The sequence below is a fragment of the Ananas comosus genome, linkage group 14, assembly GCF_001540865.1.
Source record: "Ananas comosus cultivar F153 linkage group 14, ASM154086v1, whole genome shotgun sequence".
Classification (NCBI taxonomy): Eukaryota; Viridiplantae; Streptophyta; class Magnoliopsida; order Poales; family Bromeliaceae; genus Ananas; species Ananas comosus.
The window spans coordinates 98,107-120,416 of record NC_033634.1 but is presented as its reverse complement, the minus strand read 5'-3'; the positions used below and the strand labels follow the sequence as shown (position 1 = coordinate 120,416).

Genomic DNA, 22,310 nt, shown 5'->3' with positions numbered 1-22,310 from the left:
CAGTTACACGAAAGGTTTACTAGGCTTCTCTGCACAGCTAAAACTGAAATTTCTGCTCTTGTATGTGCTTAAAAAGAGGCATATCATTGTAATGGAGAAGCCACACAAAAAGCCAACTTGATGGAAGAATGCAAAAACCTGAAAATGTTACTAATGAAAGTAGATAGACAATAGAAGCTATACAAGGAGAGGACTCCCAAGCGGAAGGTCTTAGACGAGCACCTTGGAACTATCCAACTGCAGATTGGACGGTACACATCTTTCCCTTCCCACCACAGAACCCTACAATCTACACCCTTCAGACCAGATCCTCCCAAGATCCACCAAAAAGAAAAGAAGAAAATGCATTCCCTTCCCTTTAGGCCTCTCCTGAGTAATAATCGTTTAGTTGTTCAGTACCCAAACAGCTAATGTCTTGCTGAACCTCTTGATTGCAAAGTAGATGCAGATGTAAACCTGTGTCACTGCTCCAAAGAGCTCCTGCAATGTTGAGACGCATCATAAGCCAGCACATTAGCAGATGAAATCGCAAAAGAAAAGTATAATAAGTTCATATTAAAGGTTATTGTTGCAGCTTCTGCAACGATAAGCATTAGCACTTGAAATCTCAGAAAAACAAAATTAAAAGGGCATACTATATCATCCTAAATCATCATCCTCACCATAGGGCGGACCAACATAAGCCAATACAGTTGGAGCTTCATTATTAATGCACTCAGTTGCATCAAAGATTGGACGAGTCCCAGCTAGCATCAACTGCTTTGATTATTTTCTCATGCAGCAATGCACCAGAGCAGGCTATTATGCCGCGGTCGAGACCTTCTAAATATATACCCTTGGAGAAGTCCAGAGGGCGGCCTCCAGCATCTGTGACCACACCACCAGCTTCTTGTATAATGACAACCCCAGCTGCATGGTCCCATATCTTTTCTTTGTACCCAGCCCTAGCAAATTTCATAAATATCTCAGCATCCCCTCGAGCTATCGCTGCATACTTTACCATGCTGTATACTCTCAAAGGCTGTTTCCTGGACATGGAGAAATCAAATTAAGAAGATCACGTAAGTTAAGCAACACTCCATGCCAGTAGTGATTCTCTTGAGTATATAACAATATACTACTTCCACTTTCTAGTCACAATATATATATATATATATATATATATATATATATATATATATATATATATATATATAGGCTAGAATACTATTAATTGTACCAATGACTTGGTACTATTAAGTTTTCCGCCCTTGAATTAAAAGATGTGTGGTTAGGATGATATGGGCCCTCTAGGGTTGAGTGGGTGGTTGGTTGAATAGTATAATCGAACGGATGAAAATGATAAAAGAGGTAAATCTAACAACATAAAACTTGATAGCACCAAATGCTTCGTGCTATAGATAGTATCCCAGCCGGACTCTATATGTATATATATAGAACTAGGCTGGAATACTATCAATAGCACCAAGCTATTGGTGCTATTGAATTTTTAGCCCTTAGATTGAGAAATGGGTGGTTAGGATGATGTGGGCCCCCTAGGGTTGAGTGAGTGGTTAGTTAAATAGTATAATCTAACGGATAAAAATAATCAGAAGGTTAAATCTAACGGTGGAAAACTGGATAGCACCAAATCCTTGGTGCTATCGATAGTACCCCAGCTGGACTCATATATATATATATATATAGTGTGTGTGTGTGTGTACGCTGGTATACTATCGGTAGCACAGAGACCTCCGTGCTACCAAGTTGTTTTCAATGATATAGCGTCCAAATCGACGATCGGGTCCGTTAAACTTGATCTACACTATTGAACGTATTAGAAAACTAAATTTCATAATTTTTCGACATTATTTATCTATCAAACAAGTAGTCTAAAAATGAACAGCTAAAAATAAAAATCTCATAAAAAATGATGATAAAAGACTTGAATTTAAGATCAGTGGTAGTGATCTTACTCTGTGAAAAGAATATTTTAATAAAATATCATCATATTTGGATTGTTTTATACCGTTAAATTCACAAACGCATCACATCGATCATTAAAATAGTCAATTTTGAGACCTTTTGATCACTATCTAAATGATATCGAAAAATTATAAAATTTAGTTTCCAAATACTTTTAATAGTGTAGATCAAGTCTAACGAAGCCGATCATCGATTTTGAAGCCGCATTTTGAAAACAACTTGATAGCACGGAAGCCTCCGGGCTACCGATAGTATACCAGCCTAGCTATATATATATATATATTATATATATATATATATATATATGTCTAGAAACAAGCACATGCTAATCTAAAAGAAAATGGTACTAGAGCAGTATGTATGGTTGATTAAAGCACATGACAATCTAAGAGACAATGGGACTTGAGCAGTATGTATGGTTGATTAAAGGAAAGATGAAAGAAGAAGATTTTCAGCAAGCTTACCTCACACCAACACTCTGCGCAAGTCCTGCCGTGAATGAATGACTCGAGTTGGCCTTCTCAACCGGTTCACAAAAAGTTGCACAAGCAGGATCGCTGACGGATGATACTCGAACTACCCTTGCATTATTATGCAAATCAAGTTCCCCAACATCGTGAACTAACGGTTGCATCCAAGCTTTACCGCTACCTTTTCGAGCATACATCACACACCCCTTATGCCAGGACCCAAATGTCGGAGGAGACAAGTTAGACATTAACCTATAATAGCGTTGGTGATAGTTAAGCCATTCCTTCTTCATTGGATAATTTGGGCACCCAAGAATACCAAGTATAACTTCTCCATCCTCAATCAAGGCAAGAGCAATAGCATATTGATCGCCTCGTACAAAGCCAAGCGTGCCATCGACAGGGTCAAGGACCCAAAACCTTCCCTTTGAACCCCCAGTAGAGTTGCAACTGCGTATAGCTTCAAGTACTTCGCAAGTCTCCAATTCTTTTTCAGGAGCTCTAAAGCCATATTTGGGAGCCTCACTAAGGCAACTGTTCACGGTATTCACAACAGATTCCAGTAAGACAGTGGCATCCTTACTTGATAAGGTTTGGTCATCTTCTTCTGCAACAATCGATGTATTTCCACTGCCAAAGCTCTGCGAAAGGACCCAACTTACAGTTGCTTGAACACCCCAATCTGCCCATGAAACATACTAATCACCCATTACAAGTTGGAAACACTGTACTCTGCTTTAATGTTGGAAAAAAAAAAAAAATGTAGAGAATCCAAATAAACTCAAACATGGCATCCGCAAGGAACCAGACAGAAGCAAACTAATCATGTCGGAATCCCAGAAGAAATAGAAAGGACACTTCGTAACAAGAGTTGGGAAAAGCAAAATGTGAAATTGATGCACATAACTGCAGAAAAAGAAGTGGAGCTTAACATGGTTTCATCAATTCGGATAAAGGTGAAGTTAAAATGATCAGTTATGGGAAGGGGCCTTATCATCATCCTCGCTCCTCAAACGAAAGGTTGATTTTGACTCAATGTTTGTAGCTACCAAAATGGTACACTACTGCCTCAATTAGCAAACTCTTCTTCTTCTTTCTCCTTTTCTTTTCTTTAAATTCAATTTCTAAGCAATGAAGTTCAGTGATAGATTGAATGCTTGCAACCTGTAAATCTATAGGTTTTTTTGGTAAATTTAGTAGTAACAGTTTTTCTTTTTTGTTTCTCCTTTTTTCTTCAAGAAGACACCATTTTGCATTGGCCTGAGGCATATAAAAAGCTAACAAACAAAAAAAGAAGAATAAGGAAGCTCATCAATCGGATAGAGTTCGAGTTAAAAAAAGAAAAAAAAAGAAAAAGGAAAATAGAATCCAAAACAAATGAGGACTTAGCCTCTGTTTGGCTGCCTGGAAAGTCTCGTGGACCAACGGGCAGATGCACATATGCATACAGTGTGTTAACAATAATAGTACCATATTAGACAAAAAAAGAATGCTGGCATATAATATAGAATTGTGCTAAAATGCTTCTAAAAGTATTACTACTCGTATTCCTTCACCCTTTGTAGCCCTTGGATACCTAATGTTATGCGGGATAGGTAGAATAGTAGTAGATCCAAGGGTGGAAAAGTTGTAACTTATAAGTATGTGAATATTAATATTTTTAGAAGTATTCTAGCTCAAGCTCAACTTTTTATATACGAGTCCGGCTATTATACTTTTATGAGTATGATCGCTTTTGTACTATTAAGTTATTTTTTATATTAGAAATTTAAAATTGACAATTCATATTGTTAAACATAATATATAGCATTTATTCTAGTACTAAACTGCCCTAAACCCTAAAACCCTTCTTGACATTATTATCTTATAATCAAAAGGCCTCAAAATTGACAATGTTAACTGCCAGTATGGCCATTCATTTCATACCTGCTTCATAGGCTTTATTATAGTTTTGAAACATTACGAAATTAGGTTTCTAGGTACTTCAAATAACTTAAATCATGTTTAACGGTATTTCATTATCAATTCGAAAACTTTATTATTGAAAACAACTTATGAGTATATAGACCTCTGTACTCGTAAAAGTATAATAGCATTGCTCTCTCTCTCTCTCTCTCTCTCTCTCTCTCTCTCTCTCTCTCTCTATATATATATATATATATAGTCTCTCCTCCTATGAGCTTAAGCTCTTATGTTAGTTCGAGTCCTTTAACAAAATGGGCTGTTCGGTGGTGCACGAACGATGAATGACTCGGCACAAAGTAGATTTTATTTTTAGCGTTGCACAAGAAGCTTGGAGGGGATTGTGGTGCGCACGCTATGCACAACTGGGCCAAAGGGTCCTTATTATCATGCTAAAAGAGTGCCAACGTCTAAGTTCTAAATGCATTATCAGATTGAGTCCTATAAGTTTGCATCACACTTGGGCAGTCAGACAAAGCATGCAATCGAAACCTTGGAAGCATGAGGCATGAAATCATGCGTGTGTGTAGATCATGCGGTGATCTTCGACCACACACAGAGGAAAATTCTTGCAATAAATTCCACGATCGAACACCACCATGAATTCTCCATTCGAGAGAACAACTGTCATGCTGCCACTGCGTCTGAGGATCTCACCCGATTGCCATTTCGTCATAACCAGATGCAGAACGCAAGGAGCTTTTTGCACGCCACATAAAGGAGATCAACAGAGAGGGCAAAGAAGATTTCTGATTACAAAGGACGCGCCAAGCACGTACTAATCTAGCTAAATAGAAAAGGTAGCGCGAAGAACGGCAGGAACCCCAGTATCCGGAAGGAAAAGAAGAGGATAGTGGAGAAAAAGAAACCGTGAAGAAGGCAGAGAGACGAGGAAGGTCGGGATAGAGAGGGGGAGAGGAGAGGGACAACCTGCAACGGTGACGGGGGAGCGGTCGTCCTTGGACGTGATCAGATCCGGGGGACTTCGGACGAGGCTCTCCTGGACCTTCTGGCACAGGGAACAGGCCATCTGCACCACCCGCACCGCCACTTCCACCTCCTTCTCATACCCGGCAGCCTCCATGCCTATTTTGTAAGAATAAAGAGGAGGAGGAGGAGGAGGCAGTGGTTGCCCTTCCGAGAAGTCCAGATGCGGGTGGGAGGCGGCGGCGGAGGACGATGATGAGAAGGCGAGGGCGAGGGCGCTGAGGCGACGGACTCCTCTAATTAGGGTGCGCGGGATGGGCGGGATGGCAGCCACCTGTGACTGTGAGTAGCAGCGTACGTGTATGCGAGGCGGCTGAACCGTAATCAGATGGAGACCAACAATTCGGGAAGCACGAGTACATAAAAGCGGTCGGGCTTCACCTGCTGCCGCCGCCGCTGCTGCCGACCATCCCCGGTCCATGGATGGTAACTTCAGATTGCTGATAGAGCACACATCAGACGCGGCGGTTTTATTTTCTCCTTTTACTTCCAGTAGAGGCTAAACTCTTCTTTCCGCCCCGCGCACCACGTCATCCCTGTGACAAAATTCTCCCAACCAATCGATCTTATTGTAACCTTGAATCTAATCATCCAATTTTAGCCTGTTCCGATAAAAGAACAAATTATTTACAGATGAACCAAACTTTATATAAGATGATTTTTCCTTTTTTTAAAAAATAATTAAAAACATCTTACACTATTCTATTTGACAGAACAACGGAGCCACGTGGCGAGCTCAGAGAAGCCGAATCCACGTGGCAACCGCTGGGGAGGTGCGACTGCCAACCCAAAAAAAAAAAATTGAAGAAAAAAAAACTTGAAACCACCCTCCCGCCCCCCTCTCTCTCTCTCTCTCTCTCTCTCTCCTCTAATAACTCGATCTCTCTCCGACTGGCCAACCCGTAAGAAAAAAAAAATGAAGGCAAAAAAAAAATGAACTCCCCTCCACTCTCACTCTACCCTCATCCGTCTTACAGCGAAAACACCACTTCCATCTCTACTCTCTCTCTCTCTACTCTCTCTCCAAGCCCATTTCTGTATTCCCCCGCCCTCTTCTCTCTCTCTCCCTGAAACCCATCTCTGTTTAGTCCCTATCCTCTCCTAACACAGCCGGATCTCTTCTCCACCCGCAGCTCTCTTCCTCTCTCTTTTCTCTCTACGCGACGCTTTCGCTCACGCCGCCTCTCTCCTCGCCTCTCCTCGCGCCGCTCTCTCTCTCCTCGGCGGCTTCGGCGTACCTCTGTAACCTCGCCAATGCTCCCACTTATTATAGGTTCGGCGGCTCGGCGTAACCCTCCTCACTCGCTCCCTGCTTATTATCGGGTTCGCGGCTATATTTAACTACTTTGGCTTCTACAGTGACGCCCTATTACCTAAAGTCTGGCCTCTAACAGGTAATCCCTACAGGGTAACCTCCTCTCATCTCCATCTCTCATCAGGATCTCCTCTCCATCAATCTCCTAAGATTAACTTTCGCATCTCTTTATTCGCCTATTGCCAAAGCTTTCTTTTAAAAAATAATTCTAAAGATATTCTGAGATCTTTAGAAAATAAATAGAAATATCCAATCTATCTAGTCTATCATCATGTCTGCTTTGTATTTGTAAAAAATCATTGTTCCACGCTTCGTAGAAAAAATATCCGAAGATATCCTGTGATCTGAGCCTATAAATAGCATGTACTATTTGCTCCAAAAAAACAGCTGTAACCAACCTCTCTGTTTGTATAGGTGAGGCAATTTGATTGGTTGCAACGACCCTCTGCCTGCCTATATAGTGGCTTCTTATAATTTGGGAGGACCTAATACACTAACTGGTGTTTGCTCAGAAAATTGGAAATGCTGCTTGGTATTCCATGCAAAGCGCAACCACTCGCTACAATTGGACGCCCTTCTATGCGAACAACCATCTACTACTACTATTGCCTGCACTGCTGTATGGGGCTTTCTTAATGTCTTGGTCCTGCTGTCCCTTGTTTCTAACTCTCCATACTCTGATTTTGTTCGCGCTTTCTTAATAATTCGTTTGTTTTTTTTTTGGGGAGTGCAAAGAACGACTGTAAACAAATCTTCCTGTGGCGAGCCCATCTACTACTACCTATTGCCCTCGCACCTGCTATATTTGGTGTTTTTCTTGTGTCTTGGTTTTGGTGTTCCTTGTTTCTATGCCCGTCCATGCTCTTATTTTTACTTTTTCTTCTAATCCCTTTGGTTTTCTTTTTTCTTTTTTTGGGAGGCATAGATGACCCACTGTAAACACAAAAAAAAAAAAAAACTGAACTTTCTTACACTTTGTGGACTGGCTCTGTGGTCATTAGATGACGACTGTAAGCTCCAAAAAAAAAGAGACTGAACCTTTTTTACACTGTGGGACCTGCTGCGTTCTGGCTGCCTTGCATAGATGACGACGTAACATCCACAAAAAAAAAAAAGAACTGAACTTTTTTACACTGACTGGCTGCTGTTTAAAAGACCAGTCTATGAAGATTTAAACCTATCCTTTTATATTATTATATTTCAATCTGAGGACGCTTAATGCAGTGTTTTGATTACAGTATGTATGTTTATCGAATCACTTAATGTTGAGTTATGCTTAAGTTATATTTATGCTGCACTACTGATGTTTGTTACAAACATTATCCAAAACGAAGCCTCTACTTTAGTTGTATTGTTAATTAATTATGTTTCTCATCAGATTATGTTTTATCAAAACAACTAATGCTGATTATGCTTACGTTTATCAAACTTTTACCGCAGCGAAGCGCAGGGTTTTCACTAGTAAATTTAAATTTTGTGCTCACTAAATTTTATTGAGGCAAATTTAACACGATGTACATTAATACCGATTGTAAAAAAACAAAGAAGAAAAAGAAAAATGAGAATAGGTACAAGCTACCTGCTTCATTATTAAAAAAATAATTAGGCGATAAATCGAGAAGCCCTGGGTCCCTCCTGACCGAGCCGACAATTAAACATTAAAAGGGGAAATGTGAAAACAGGACCCGTGCAACGGAAGTGCCGAAAGACTCAAACAAAACAAAACAGAAACTAAAACAAAACAGGGGAAGACGAAGAAAACAAGGATAAAGGCGTAGTGAAAGAGAGTAAAGTGAGTAAAGATATAGCTCAGATTCTGATAGCTGTCAGTCCCAGTCTTGATAGAGCGCCAACTTCGTTCAAGTGAGCCCGGGAGCGTGGATACGCCTCCCCGACAGAGATCATGTTCGCTCCGCGTCCAAATCGGAACCACAGATTGCCCGCTAGCTGTGTTTAGACTGTTCGATCTCGCTCGGGGTGTTTAGTTGTCGAGAACTAGACCCATACCACGCCGAACATCACCCCGAGTCCAAACGGCCTGCCACAAGTAACTCCCATTTCATCGGAGATATTACAAAGAATAACATTCGCCGACAAGTGGGTCCAGGTTTCAGGGAATGACCACACAACATACAAGCATGTTCCACCGAAGCTCCCCCGACAACCAATCTGTCCCTGTAAGTAGTTCTCTCTTGCGCAATAGAATCCAATAAAATTTTTTAGCTTGACGTGTGATTTTAAACACCAAGCCCCTCAGAGATGAATTATATAGTGGAGATCATCTGACGCTGGCACGCTGCATTGAAATTCATAAAGGGATTTCACAGTAAAATTTTGATTGGCGGTCCATCGCCACTTTAGTATATCTTTAATGCCCGAGGGGCTATACTGATTGAGGAGGTTTTTGAGCGACAAGATAAGATGACGATCCTCAGAGGTGGTGTTAGTAGCGAGGCCTCTGGTAATGAAACGCCATCTCCAACCTCTTTCGCTCCAGCATTGTGACACTGTGACCTCCCGATTGATGATTTTACCAAATAATCCAGGAAACCGGGTACTGAGAGGGGTTTCTTCGATCCAAATATCTGACCACCACCTAATGTTTTTCCCATCTCCAAGTGCGTACGAGACTCCGCATTTGAACACGTCACAACAGCTCATCACACTTCTCCACCACTGCGAGTAAGGTCTGAATGATCTTCCCTCATGTAGCGGCCTTCGTCTGGTGTAATATAATGCCGTTATCAATCTCCCCCAAAGTAGATGTTTCTCATTGAAAAAACGCCACCACCATTTAGTAAGGAGCGCTTTATTCATTGCTTCCATATCTTTAATCCCCAGACCCCCTTCTTTTTTGCTTTTACATATTGTTTTCCAGCTGACTAGGCATGAACCACCTGAAATTTTGGAACACCCTTTCCAAAGGAAGGCTCGTCTAAGGGCTTCTATACGGTTCAGAACCCATTGCGGCGCTTTAAAGATAGCGAAGTAAAACAATGGAAGATTCGAAAGTACCGAGTTGACTAGGATAACTCTTCCTCCCTGTGAGAGTAATTTAGCCATCCATCCTTCAATGCGCGTCTCTATACGGTTAATGATCGGAGCCCAATCTTCTTTCCGGAGAGGGTTGATATGCAGTGGTAAGCCCAAGTAGCGGAATGGTAACTTACCTACTCTACACCCCAAAATACCTGCAAGTCTCTCGGCTCTGTTTTCGTTGGTTCCCAAGTAATATAGCTCCGTCTTATTTGTGTTTATCTTAAGTCCAGAGGCTCATTCGAACAATTTCCATAGAAAGAGTAAGTTACGCATGGCGGACTTTTTGGGCTCTGAAAAAAATAAAGTATCATCCGCGTACTGAAGAATCGCCGTTTGAGTTTCGGCGGTTGGTCCAATTCCCTGAATCAAGTTATTTACCCTAGCTGCTTCAGTGACCCTAGCCAAACAGTCGACTACTAGTAAGAATAAGTAGGGAGATAGCGGGTTCCCTTGTCTCAGCCCTTTCCTAGTTTTCAACCACCTTGTTGGTTCGCCATTGACTAAAATGGCGAGTTTAGCATTGCAGATACACTGTTCGATCCATTTCCACCATTTTTCACTGAACCCAAGCCACCGTAGTATACTTTGCAGAAAGCTCCATCTCACATTGTCGTAAGCTTTCTCAAAATCCACCTTAATGCTGACACACTCCTTCCCAGATTTTGCGCTCCAGTTGAGTAATTCACTTGCTGTGACGAAAGAGTCGGCTAATAGTCGATCCTTTATGAACGCCGATTGTGATGAGGAAATGATCGTTGGTAAAACGGTCGCGATTCTATTCGCGAGCACTTTAGAAATGATCTTCTGAATTCCGTTCATTAGGCAAATCGGTCGAAAGTCGTTAGCGTGACATGCTCCTTCCTTTTTGGGTATTAAACAGACATAAGAGAAGTCTGTTGGAGCCGTATAAAGGTTGTTCTCCTGCAGATCTGTGAAGATATTGAAAATAACGTCCTTGACCGTCTCCCAAAAGTATTGGAAAAAAATGAGCGGGAAGCCATCGGGACCGGGTGCCTTTTCACTACCCAGTTGGAAGGTAGCCTTTTTAATTTCATCTATAGTAAATGGACCCGTAAGGGAATCTGGGTCAGAAAGGAAGTCCACTCGATACAGGTCGGCCCAATCTCCAAAATAAGCAGGCCCTACTTCATCACTCCCAAACAGACGTTTGAAGGTGTGATAAAAATAGGAATTCTTCTGAGCTTCATTGACAATTTGATCTCCATTATCATCTACAATATAGTGTATCTCGTTGCTACGCTTCCGACCATTGGCCACAGCGTGGAAAAATTTAGTGTTACCATCACCTTCCTTGAGCCAGTGCTGCTTCGCTCTCGTTTTCCAAAGGATTTCTTCCTCCTTAAGAATGAGCTGGAGTTGAGCTTTAAGGTTGACCCGTTTATCCCGTACCTCTGGCGACAATGTATCACTTTCCTCTAAAAGGTCGATGCTGCGTATTTCCTCCTGAAAGCTCCTTATCGCGTTGGATATACTATGAAATTTCGTCCTACACCATTCTTTCATCCTGGTTCTACAATGCCTCAGTTTAGCCGTTAGATATACTATGAAATTTCGTCCTACACCATTCTCAAACTGCAGAAAATTGAGATGCTATTTTGTGAAAAACCTTTTAATAACCCAACTTGACAGGTACTCATCTATTGAACCACAATTAATGGTTCAAACTTTCACCGATTGTCCTTCAAACCCCATAATAACAGATAGACTGGCCATGCTGAGTGGCACAGCTCTTCGCGTCGTGCGTTTTGCTGTGTACAGGTCAAGAACATGGATCACCTTCTCTTTGGCTGCAGCATCGCCAATCAGTTTGGTGTCTGCTTCTGCATAATATTCCAATCATGCTACAGTTGGTGCTGAGCAACACAGAAGATATTGCTCTTCGTTGGGGTCGTCCGAGGAAGTCACTGTCTGGACCGACAAGATCTACATTCCATATTGTTCACAGCAACCTGCTGGGTGTTTTCTAATCAGCTGACTAGTTGTGAGAATCTAGGATTGAGGGTGATCTCTTCAGTTAAAATGTGGCTGTCGGTGCGGAAGTCTGTATAATGCAGGGTTCACAGCCTGATTCTCTCTAGGCTGTGCTTGTTGCTCTTCTTTGCTTTCTTTTTTTTTTTTTTGCTTCTTCTCTTTGTTCAAATAAGGTATATTCCTGTTTCATTAAAAAAAAAAATCCTTAACCACACACTTAACTACCTTAATCTTGACGAGGGAAATCTCAACATCATCAGTTACTTCTCAGTTTTCCTATTCATGCCATCAGAAAGCGCTTTCCACCTAAGACCGCAGCCCCTCAACTTTTAAAATATCTAGAATAGCTAACACAAAACAGAATAACTAACACAACAGAAAAGACAAGAAAATTAAAGAAATACTAGATATTTGCCTGTACAACTCAGCAAGTCCCTGTAAAGTTCACCGCCAGATACTATCAGAACCCAAACAGATAGATAAAAAAGGAAAAGTACCTTAGTTGAAATCATGACTGTGCTATTCAGCCAATCTGCAGCATCAAAGCACAACATGTACAACTGATGCCTTCCATATGAAAAAGAAGTCAAAACAAATGACAAGATCAAACCAAGATATATGCTGAAAATAATTGCTGCGCGACATGTATAAGACATGCTACTACGAATCAGGTATTTAGAGAATGTAAAGTGATCCTACAGAGAAAATTATAGCATGGCAAAATGATCTTGCATTACTAGTCGCGTTGTTTAAAAAATGATTAAAATATTGTAGACACGAACAAGAAGCCGGACAAAGAAACCAAAAAAAAAAACTGAAATATTGATAGATATATTACTCACTCTTAACTAAAAATAGTGATAGATATATTACTCATTTACTCTTGACTGAAGATTGTCTTGTCGAGGCCACTAATTAATCAGAAAAATTGATAACAAAAGCATACCTGAGAAGAAAAGGCACTAAACAGTCAGATATACTTGTCTGAATAATTCCATTCCAGGTTACTTACCTCATAAACAAGTGTGAAATAACAATGAAAAAAATTACAATAAAAAAAATTATAGCACCAAAGAAACATATTATCAGATATAACCGACACACACTTAACAGAAGAGTACAGAGAGAACCATCTAGAAAGATGCCACAACATAAGGAGAACTCAACCAAACAAGCTATTATATCAAAATACACCATAAAATAACAAAAACAAAGGAGCACATTCACGAGCAATCCACAAAGAAGATCAAGTAATCAAACCTCTTTAACTTATAGCTCTCTAATTCTAGATAACACCATTTATTTTCATTCTCCTCAAACCAACCATAAGGGTAGGATGAAAGAGGTGAAAACTTTGCAAACAACAGTGCATCCATCCTTAAACCACTCTGCTCTTTCAAGATGTCTACAGTGTAACTGCCCACAAAAAGATGGATAGAGAAGTGGGGTTTTGCAAGTACAAAGTAACACCCCAAAGTTAGTTATAGCACTTGTCTTTAATTTCTGCGATGCTTTTGCTGCCGCCGCCCTTCATGACTAACAACCCTATGGTCTTCTCTGGAGAACACCCAATCTACAGGTGCTGCCGCATCAATCTCAGTGCTGAGCCCATTGGATGCTCTTGAGGTCGATCCCTGCCTTAGCCATCTCGTAGAGGGGGCTCATCTCCCTAAGCTTCTGCACCTGCTGGACGGTGAGCTCGACGGCGCGGTCGATCTCGGCCTCGGTGGTGAACCTGCCGATGCCAAAGCGGATGGAGGTGTGGGCCATGTCCTCGTCCACCCCCAGCGCCCGCAGCACGTAGGAGGGCTCCAGGCTGGCGCTGGTGCACGCGCTCCCGCTCGACACAGCCACCTCCTTGAGGCCCATCAGGAGGCTCTCCCCCTCCACGTAGGCGAAGGACAGGTTCAGGTTCCCCGGGTAGCGGTGCTCGGTGCTGCCGTTCACCACGACGTCGTCGACCCCGGAGCGGACCCCCTCAAGGAGCCTTTCCTGGAGGGCGGCGATGCGGCGGTTGTCGTAGTCCATCTCCCCGGCGGCGATCTCGCAGGCGGCGCCCATGCCGACGACGAGGGGGGTGGGGACGGTGCCGCTGCGGATGCCGCGCTCCTGGCCGCCGCCGCTCATCTGGGGCTCGACGCGGACGCGGGGGCGGCGGCGGAGGTAGAGGGCGCCGACGCCCTTGGGCCCGTAGATCTTGTGGCCGCTGAGGGACATGAGGGCGATGCCCATGCGGTCGACGTCGATGGGAATCTTGCCGAGGGCCTGGGCGGCGTCGGTGTGGAAGGGGACGCCCTTGTCCCGGCAGATGCGGCCGATGTCCTCGAGGGGCTGGACGACGCCGATCTCGTTGTTGACGGCCATGACGGAGACGAGGCCGGTGTCGGGGCGGATGGCGGCAGCGAGGGCGTCCAGGTCGACGAGGCCGTCGGGACGGACGGGCAGGTAGGTGACCTCGAAGCCCTCCTGCTGGAGGCAGCGGCACGAGTCGAGCACGCACTTGTGCTCCGTCTGGGTGGTCACCACGTGCCGCTTCTTGTCGCGGTAGAAGCGCATGAGGCCCTTCACGGAGATGTTGTTGGACTCGGTGGCGCCCGAGGTGAAGAACACCTCTTTGGGGTTGGCGCCGACGAGGGCGGCCACCTGGGCGCGGGCGGCCTCCACGGCAGCGTCGGACTCCCAGCCGTAGAGGTGGGTGCGGGAGTGGGGGTTGCCGAAGCGCGACAGGTAGAAGGGCAGCATGGCGTCCAGCACGCGCGGGTCCACGGGGGTCGTCGCCTGCATGTCCAGGTACAGCGGCCGCCCCGACATCCGCACGCCCTTCATCGATATCACGCCGCCGCCCGCCTCCTCCTTTCCCTCCCCCTCAGAGGCCTCGGCGGCGGCGGCCGCTGCTGTTGTCGAGAGGCGTCGGGGGCAGTGGAGGAGCGGCAGGCGCCGGAGGAGGACCCGGGAGAACGACGAGGTGGCCATCACGATCGGGTTCCCACTTCCCCTTCCCCCGCCCTTTGCCCGCCTGGACTCTGGAGCGAGAGACTACGTCTTGTGTTTGTTCGCGCTTTATTAATTAATAATTAATAATTAATAATAATAATATTAATAATAATAATTAATCAACAGAAGAAGGTAGCAGAATCGTCGATCTAAGACATGCACTAGTAGGTAGGTAGATAGATAGATAGATAGATAGATTGATAGATAGATAGATATACGGGAGAGAGAGAGAGAGAGAGGGCGAACGAGGAGACGGCGGAAGATGACAGAAGGCGGAGGAGATTATTATTGGGACGAAAGCGGGCAGCAGCGGTCGGCCTGCAGCCACGTGTGCACCTCCGGAATCGAAGGACCAAGACACACAGACCGTACGACTCAATCGTGGCCGTTCACCGCCTAGGGAAATCTAACCTTGTTGCGTGCAAGCGTCCGGGATCGGTGTGGGGCTCAACCTAAGTCAGGTCTTGGTTTCAACCACCGAAACGGACGTCACGCAACATCTGGTAGTCTTTTTTTCTGTTGTATTATTATTGTTAGTAAGATGTAGCCTGGCTGGGTCTTCTCTTCTAATTTATTTTGTTTGATTGAGGTGTGGTAATAGACAAGATCTAACGAACACAATAGGATTCCCCGGGGGTCAACTGTGATACAGTGATGCAGGAATAACAGATAAATGAACAAACAAGTTCCAATTCAGCCGTCCTCCGAAGATTATGCAATTGCAGAATAGGCCATGGGCACAACTCTTCACAGAGCGTAAAACCTCAAGATGCAATCAAGCCAAAATAATAATAATAATAATAATAATAATTAACACAAAATTTTACTAAACAGTACACATAGCATATAGACCAACGTAAGTAGTCAACAGATATACATACACTCAATAGACATCAATAGAGTACATCAAGCAGCGAACAGCCTATCAGAAAAAACCTGCAACAACTAGTTGAATCGCCAGGCAAGTTCAACATGATTTCATGAAATGACTATCATCCATAGACACCTGTTTAGCATCACAGTGCTGCTGTGATCTCACTCCGAACCCAAACTTCTTAGAGAAAAAGTTCCACACGCTCTTTGCCTTTCCAAGCTTCTCAACCTCTTGTCTCAAGCTTGAGCACTCTTTCTCAAGTTCACAGACCCTTAATCTTACTTCATCCATGCTCGAGGATGCCTGCTCCGTCTCTTGCATGATTTCTGAATGTATGAAGCCGTCATTGTTCTTGGGGAGCTGTATGTGAGGGTCGCGGGAGTTGTCGATGTTATCCGAGATGAAGAACCAGCTGGCAACCGTCGTTCTCAACCGGAGCTGCTCAAAGAATAGGACTTGGACGATCACTCGAAGAGGGAGCCTCTCATTCTGGGCAGCATGCATGCAGGCCTCCAAGGAGAGTTTCTGGCAGTTCATCAAACGACAGAGCTGCTCTCTCTCCGAATCTGTGAGCCACGGATGGGCCTGAGCCAGAATAACAACATAGATGATTGCAACTATATATAACGGAAGAATATGCTAGAGATAAATTTATACAACATTAGAAATACTTGATAAAAGTGGGTAGTTCACAACGTGCCTTCTTTTTCTCTTTTCCATTTTGCTAAGCTGATTACTAAGTGTAGTATTTTGGATGAAAGAATTTGTAAAACACTCTCCAAGGTTAGCTTTAACCTGGCATCAATCTTTTGTGACAGTTAAGCTGGTTTCGCATGCTTCTGATGGGCAACTTCGGGCGGGAAAAGACCTTGCCGTAATCTCGAAAGGTAATTTGTAAGATCACAAACTAAAATTTAGAACTATACTAAGCTGACAGAACCATAATTCCACTCTTATATAACAATTGACACAAGGAAAAATGAAAAGCATGATGGGAAGCAATGTTAGTCCTAGGCCCTTGAAATCAGTCTAATATAACCGAGATATCAAATATCCAATAATAATGCATTTTGGGAAACCATATCGTACAAACACATATATACAGCAGATAAGCAAGATTATGGCCTAGCGGGGAAGTTATTCGAATGACTTGAGTTTTAGCTGGTTTCATCTCTGTGTTTATCAATTATGACGAAAATTTCAGGAATAAAGAATAACAAATCCTGTGTTTATGTGAAGTATTTGTCCACAGATTATGAACCTATATAGGTGTACATCATCATTTCAAATGCCACCTTTCCGATAGACTAGATTGTATGGCTGATAGGCTTCCGTTACCTTTAGGTATATGTCAATAGCACGATAGATTGATAGGCTTCCGTTACCTTTAGGTATATGTCAATAGCACGATAGATTCCGTCATCTGAATGCCTGGCATAATCAGGAATTACAGCTGCTATTGTTTGGAACTTTGGAAGCTTAAGATTAACATCAGATGCAACTTCTGCTAGATACCCATCAACAAGCTTTGCCACCATGGTTATTGGTGTTAGTTCAGCTGAAGAGGATAACAACTGCCCTTCATCCACAATTTCAGGAGAAGCCTCAACCGTTGCCTGGTTCACCAACATGAACTGGTCCAGGATTCTTTGAACACAATCCACGTCATAAAGAGTTTCAACAGAGTAACCCATGTTTGGTATCAAAAGGTCTTCAAGGGCTGCTGCATCCAATTGAGCCCCCACCTTTTTCTCCAAAATTTCCCTGCATGCTGGACTTGCTTGTAAAATCATGGCAGTTCGAAGCATGCCCAATAGAAACTTGGTTGAACTCGCACCCTTTTCCATCGGAAGCAATTCAACAATCTCTTCAAGGAGAATCCTCTGTTCACTTTCTGACGTTGATGAACCAGATATACCTAAATGCCTAATCAGCCCTGGGAGGTATTTCCTTGCATAATGCATAAGAGACCCCGCAACAATCTCGGGTTTCATACCTTCAGCTTGCATAGCCAAAATAAGCCTCTTGTATATAGAAAATTTGAGAAAAGAGGCATCTTTGTACCACCAATCAGCAGTCGGGGATTGCGATTTCCCTGATGCACTAATTCCGTTCCACAGAACAGTTCCCTCCAGGCTCTTTGTGTTGTAGTATCCAAGCATGGGCCAACCAAACAGCGTAGGATCTGCACAAGCTTTCTTTGCAAGGGATTTGATGCATCTTGCGACTATTTGAAGATCCTCTGCATGGGGGAAAACATTGTCACACATTTGAAGCACTTTTATGGCATCGTTCCAGTTATTAAGGACTTCATTAAGAAAATTTTCTGTTTGTACTATAAGATTTCCTTCTCCATAATCTTCAGTCATGCAGAGATGCTCCGCAGCGCACCGAAGAGAAACAACATTGAGAGCATTCAGCTCTATCTTAACATCATAACAGAATTTTGCGACTAGTTCAAAGGATTTGGAGCCACCCGGAATGTCATGAAGCTGAAGAATGCAACCTTTGCCATCATCGCTGTGGAATTCATTAATCATCTTCTGAAGTAAGCCACTTCTGTTAATCAATGGAAACTGGAGAAAAAGAAGAAAAGATATTGAACTTCTGAGTCATCCAGGTTGTTAAATAGAAAGAAAAAGGTAATCACTGCATGCTAGCATAAAATCAAAGCTTTGCCCTACAAAACAAGAAAACAGACAATCATACATTGGTATTTTGGGTTTCCAGAGAATTGAAAAGATTATTCAGAAGTCACAGTCAAGTCAATAACATTAGCTCTGAGAGGACCAGACAGAATTTCATTCAACTAGCAAGTAGTGGGATGGCTATTGTTGCATTGTACATTGAACTGCGAATCCAGAACAAACTCAATTTATATAAGTAAACTAAATCTCGGGAAAAGATGAAACTAAAGTAAAATTAAAATTTGACAAAACTAAATAATTCAGAAATACATTGCAAACTTACAGAGGTATAAACCATGGCAGCATGTTATTTAGGTCCACAAATAGAACGTCTCAGGCAGAAAATTTCAATAAAATGATGGCTAGGTAATTATTAGTCAACTTGATGAGCCTAGTAACCCTTACTTGACCGACATTTCTGCGATTGTTTTTGACAACATAAATAATCTCCTTGGAATAACAAGCATATGTATTTTCTTTGGCTTATGATGTGCAAGCAACTCTAAATATCTTGCTCATTTATTTTGCTATAAGAAAGCACCCATATGCTGAATGGAAAGACAAAAATTCCATAATTATTGAGATTATTGAGAACAAACTAAACACGGAAAGTACCTTGTGGAGGTGGAATGACATCTCTCCTACCTTGATAACTACATCGCTCGCAAGGTCAGTCATACAAATCCTGCGGGATATAAAGAGTTCAATTACCAGGATGGGGACGAGTAATTTAATACTGTGCCATGTGAAGCTCTAAAGCAAATAGTTGATGCCCCTCGCTCACATCATCAGTACATAATGCTTTTGTTTTTATCATTGTAAAACACAGGATCATTCCTTGTGCGTTTCATTAAATGATAGAAAAAAAATGTAGAGCTGAATTCCTATCCCGAAGCAACCACTATCCAGAAGGCTAAGGAGCATTTGGATTCATGAAATTGCATCTCGGCCGTAAATCAAGTTTATTAAGAGTAGAAATATTAGGCTTGCCATCTATCATGAAGACACCTAGAAGATTCAATAGGTAGCCATGAACTTAAATTCAAAAACAAATTTCCTTTACATTCGATAGGCAGGCATGAGCTTAAAAGGCTCAAGATAGATACCAAAGTCATCTTTCGCAGAAAGACCCAAAATCTGACTACAAATATATGGTGAATCTTCCTGGCATTATGTTAGTTGACGTCAAGACCAATTTTTTTGCTCTTACCAAACTTGATTTTCAATTGAACTGTGATTACATTAATCCGAACACCCACTTAGCTGTCAACCCAAATATATTACATAATTATGTATTGTGTTTTGCTGAAAAATCATCAATCCTTTTATCTGTTAGAAAAGTAATAGTAGTGCAATACTCTTATTTGCAAAAATAAGAAAAAGAGCAGACAAATTTGTACAGACACACAAAATATCAGGTAACTAAGGAAAACTAGTATAGAGCTTTTGTTTTCCTGGAGGAAAGTTACATATATTGTGTATGATAGCAGTCCTTCCTATCTACAATGTATTTAATAAGGCTGCTTCCTACAACTAGCTAACGAGAAGTTCCATGGATTTATTATCTTTTTGTGCAAGAAATTCTCTCATATTTCAATACTACGAGACAAAATTTACAACCATTAGATGGAAAAAGCAAACTGAGTAAAAAACAGTTGACCAATATATATACAATCTTTCACAAATAAGCTGTACAATAGTGCATAGAATAATTCACTTAACTGATAGAGTTGATTTGATTTCAAGTGCTTTCAAAGTCAGAATGTGGAGCACTCAACTCCCACAAGTCTAATAAGGATTATCGTCACCACGTTATGTATTTATGTGCATGATCTAGCGAATTTAGGCATGCTTTATACCAAAGCAGTCAGAAAGTAACTCCTACCACTGCAGCCGATGCCTTGTGGTTTTCTTGGGGGCCTATTTGAATTGTCAAAATAATTTTGTGAGGCTAAGTTGAATTAAATGGGGCCAACTTTTGGACACTTCTTTATGGATTATCACATAAGAGTTTTGGCTTTTTCGCGCAATGGAAGGCCATTCATGTTTCCAAGGCGGTGCATTCTACATTTGAGATGTATTAGGATATCCTTTGGAGGTTGGTACACTCATTCCTTTTTAGCTACTTATTGTGCCTCCCAAAACTTTGTCAACAAATAGTCCTCGAGTAACCAAGAGAATATATGCCTGATGAGTTATTCTAGCATTCAAAGAAGATCTTAAGAAGATTTTCTGGATACACCAGAACTTACATTTAGATCATTATCTGTCAGTTCTCTATTGTCAGGCAAGGAAGTTTTGAGTAGAATTCATATCAATTATTACTCGGTAATAATAATGTAACCTGTCGACCTTTTTAATCAATTTAGTATATATGTTTCGTACAACCATGAGAGCATATCTTTTTAATAGTGAGTGAGGCATCACAAGCACATAGCATATGTCCATATTCAGGAAAGATGAACTAACCGTCCTTAATTAAAAAGCGCTATTCCAATCAGTGTTCAACTACATAAGGATCTGAGAAAGAAACACCATGATCTCTATGATTTGTATGATGTACACACAAATAAAGGCAGCCACTTCAAAGGGAAAAAAAGAAAAGAAAAAGAAAGAGAGAAATTCAGGGAGAAGTTACATGTTTGCCTTTCAAAGAACATTGCATTAATTGCATGTGTAGAATAAAAAATTAGCGTGAACATAAACCCTGATGCCCAATAGGATGTGCAAAATAAGGACAGAAAGAGATCTTGTCAGGATCGTATGCAAAGGATATGAGAGGACACATAAAAAAGGTATATATAAATGTATGTAAAAAACTGTACTGATTAGGAAAAAGCATACCATGTTTGGCCTTCTAACTTAAAAGCTTCTGCTTTGAAACCCAGCTTCATAGTGGTCATCAGTGCTCTCTGTCACAGCTCTTCCCTACTACTCTTTTTAGGGAGTAACACTCTACTACCAGACAATGGTGACGACGATGATGTATTGGAAAAAAAAAAAAAAAAAGGTTAGAAAAGGGAAAATTTCTTCTCTTTTCCTTAAAAGTTTTCCCTTGCCTCGAATAAAACAAAACGTCACGGGCAAATGGCAAACTTTGTTTTATTTTTCCTCCCTACAATTTCCTTTCCTTTAGTACAAAAATTAAAGATTTTACGTTAAACAACAGAGAGGAAGAAGAATAAGGGAGAAAGCTCCTCTCTTTTTTTTTCTGTCTCTGTCTCTCTCTCTCTCTCTCTCTTTTTGTTTTCCTCCTCGTCCTCCTCCTCCTCAACTCCTCAATAAAGACTTTAATAAGAGATCGTGGCAGGAACCGATGGGGGAAGGAAGAACTAGGAATCCAGCAAGCCTATCGAGCTCGGGCGTCGAATACAGCTGCTGGTGCGGCGGCATGGAAGAGTCCGAGTTTGAGGGAGACTGCTGCCCCCCCCCCTCGGATTTAAGACGCAAGCGACCAGCGGCGGCAGCGCATTAGTTGCTCTCAGGATGATGAGATATCCACTGAGACAAATTGTGCTGCCGCAATCGCATTTTGCAGCGGGCTGAGGGGGATTTCATTTGTAATATTTCATCAGATTTAGCACTACTCCTTTTTATTCTTCAATCACATATGTGCTGCATCTATGAGCACGTGAATAATTAGTAAACTTGTTGATCCTAGGGACCTAGTGATGGTATTCAACGAGGGTCCATTTTTGCGAGGACCTATGATGTTGCCTGCATAAGTGAACAAAGTGAGATTGACATCCTTCTCTGATAACCAGTGAGGGACCGCAACACATATCGGGTTGAACTTGAAGTGTGTACAACTTGTCTTCGTCCTTGTAGTACATCATACAGACTTAACTACGATATACTCCACCAACTTTGGGGTGTTTCACATTATACAATACTATAACAGATGATATCAGAGGCATTATTTAGATTTAGAGGTGAGAATGCATCGTATGGTAAAGAACAGTAGAATCAAAAAGGTAAATGGTATAGGTTAAAATTTCTTTGATGGAAGTCTATCATGCAAGATT

General features: G+C 42.0%; 3 protein-coding genes and 1 long non-coding RNA gene across 6 annotated transcripts; 1 reads left to right on the top strand and 3 right to left on the bottom strand.

The window, feature by feature from the left end:
- Nucleotides 66-5,759, bottom strand: LOC109720239 (PAP-specific phosphatase HAL2-like). The gene is made up of 4 exons (XM_020247207.1): nucleotides 5,328-5,759; nucleotides 2,430-3,117; nucleotides 663-1,028; nucleotides 66-480 (listed from the first exon to the last, which is right to left on the bottom strand). Exons 1-3 carry the CDS (start codon nucleotides 5,479-5,481, stop codon nucleotides 725-727), a joined length of 1,146 nt encoding a protein of 381 aa, XP_020102796.1. The 5' UTR covers nucleotides 5,482-5,759; the 3' UTR covers nucleotides 66-480; nucleotides 663-724.
- LOC109720238 (cysteine desulfurase, mitochondrial-like) lies at nucleotides 12,883-14,988 on the bottom strand. Its single transcript, XM_020247206.1, has one exon. It carries the CDS (start codon nucleotides 14,701-14,703, stop codon nucleotides 13,327-13,329), a length of 1,377 nt encoding a protein of 458 aa, XP_020102795.1. The 5' UTR covers nucleotides 14,704-14,988; the 3' UTR covers nucleotides 12,883-13,326.
- Nucleotides 15,563-21,268, bottom strand: LOC109720766 (BTB/POZ domain-containing protein At5g03250-like). 3 transcript variants are annotated; one of them, XM_020248075.1, is made up of 4 exons: nucleotides 21,130-21,268; nucleotides 18,901-18,970; nucleotides 16,984-18,174; nucleotides 15,563-16,183 (listed from the first exon to the last, which is right to left on the bottom strand). In XM_020248075.1, the coding sequence occupies exons 1-4, from the start codon at nucleotides 21,186-21,188 to the stop codon at nucleotides 15,692-15,694; spliced, it is 1,812 nt and encodes a 603-aa protein (XP_020103664.1). In that variant the 5' UTR covers nucleotides 21,189-21,268; the 3' UTR covers nucleotides 15,563-15,691. The 3 variants fall into 3 exon arrangements, with proteins under 3 accessions (XP_020103664.1, XP_020103666.1, XP_020103665.1); XM_020248077.1 differs by lacking the exons at nucleotides 18,901-18,970; nucleotides 21,130-21,268 and adding an exon at nucleotides 18,691-18,891; XM_020248076.1 differs by lacking the exons at nucleotides 18,901-18,970; nucleotides 21,130-21,268 and adding an exon at nucleotides 18,569-18,671.
- On the top strand, nucleotides 21,281-22,214 carry LOC109720769. The gene is made up of 2 exons (XR_002219057.1): nucleotides 21,281-21,845; nucleotides 21,947-22,214. It is a non-coding gene; the product is annotated as an uncharacterized LOC109720769 (long non-coding RNA).

What these genes read in the sequence shown, in the direction of transcription:
- LOC109720239 (XM_020247207.1), bottom strand. Translation starts at nt 5,481, where the DNA reads ATGGAGGCTGCCGGGTATGAGAAGGAGGTGGAAGTGGCGGTGCGGGTG. An exon ending in CTCCCCCGTCACCGTTGCAG is followed by an intron (nt 3,118 to 5,327) that starts GTTGTCCCTCTC and finishes TTTCATGGGCAG; the next exon opens with ATTGGGGTGTTCAAGCAACT. An exon ending in GCGCAGAGTGTTGGTGTGAG is followed by an intron (nt 1,029 to 2,429) that starts GTAAGCTTGCTG and finishes CTCCATGTCCAG; the next exon opens with GAAACAGCCTTTGAGAGTAT.
- LOC109720238 (XM_020247206.1), bottom strand. Translation starts at nt 14,703, where the DNA reads ATGGCCACCTCGTCGTTCTCCCGGGTCCTCCTCCGGCGCCTGCCGCTC.
- LOC109720766 (XM_020248075.1), bottom strand. Translation starts at nt 21,188, where the DNA reads ATGACCACTATGAAGCTGGGTTTCAAAGCAGAAGCTTTTAAGTTAGAA. An exon ending in AAGTTAGAAGGCCAAACATG is followed by an intron (nt 18,971 to 21,129) that starts GTATGCTTTTTC and finishes TATATCCCGCAG; the next exon opens with GATTTGTATGACTGACCTTG. An exon ending in CTATTGACATATACCTAAAG is followed by an intron (nt 16,184 to 16,983) that starts GTAACGGAAGCC and finishes ATTCTGGCTCAG; the next exon opens with GCCCATCCGTGGCTCACAGA.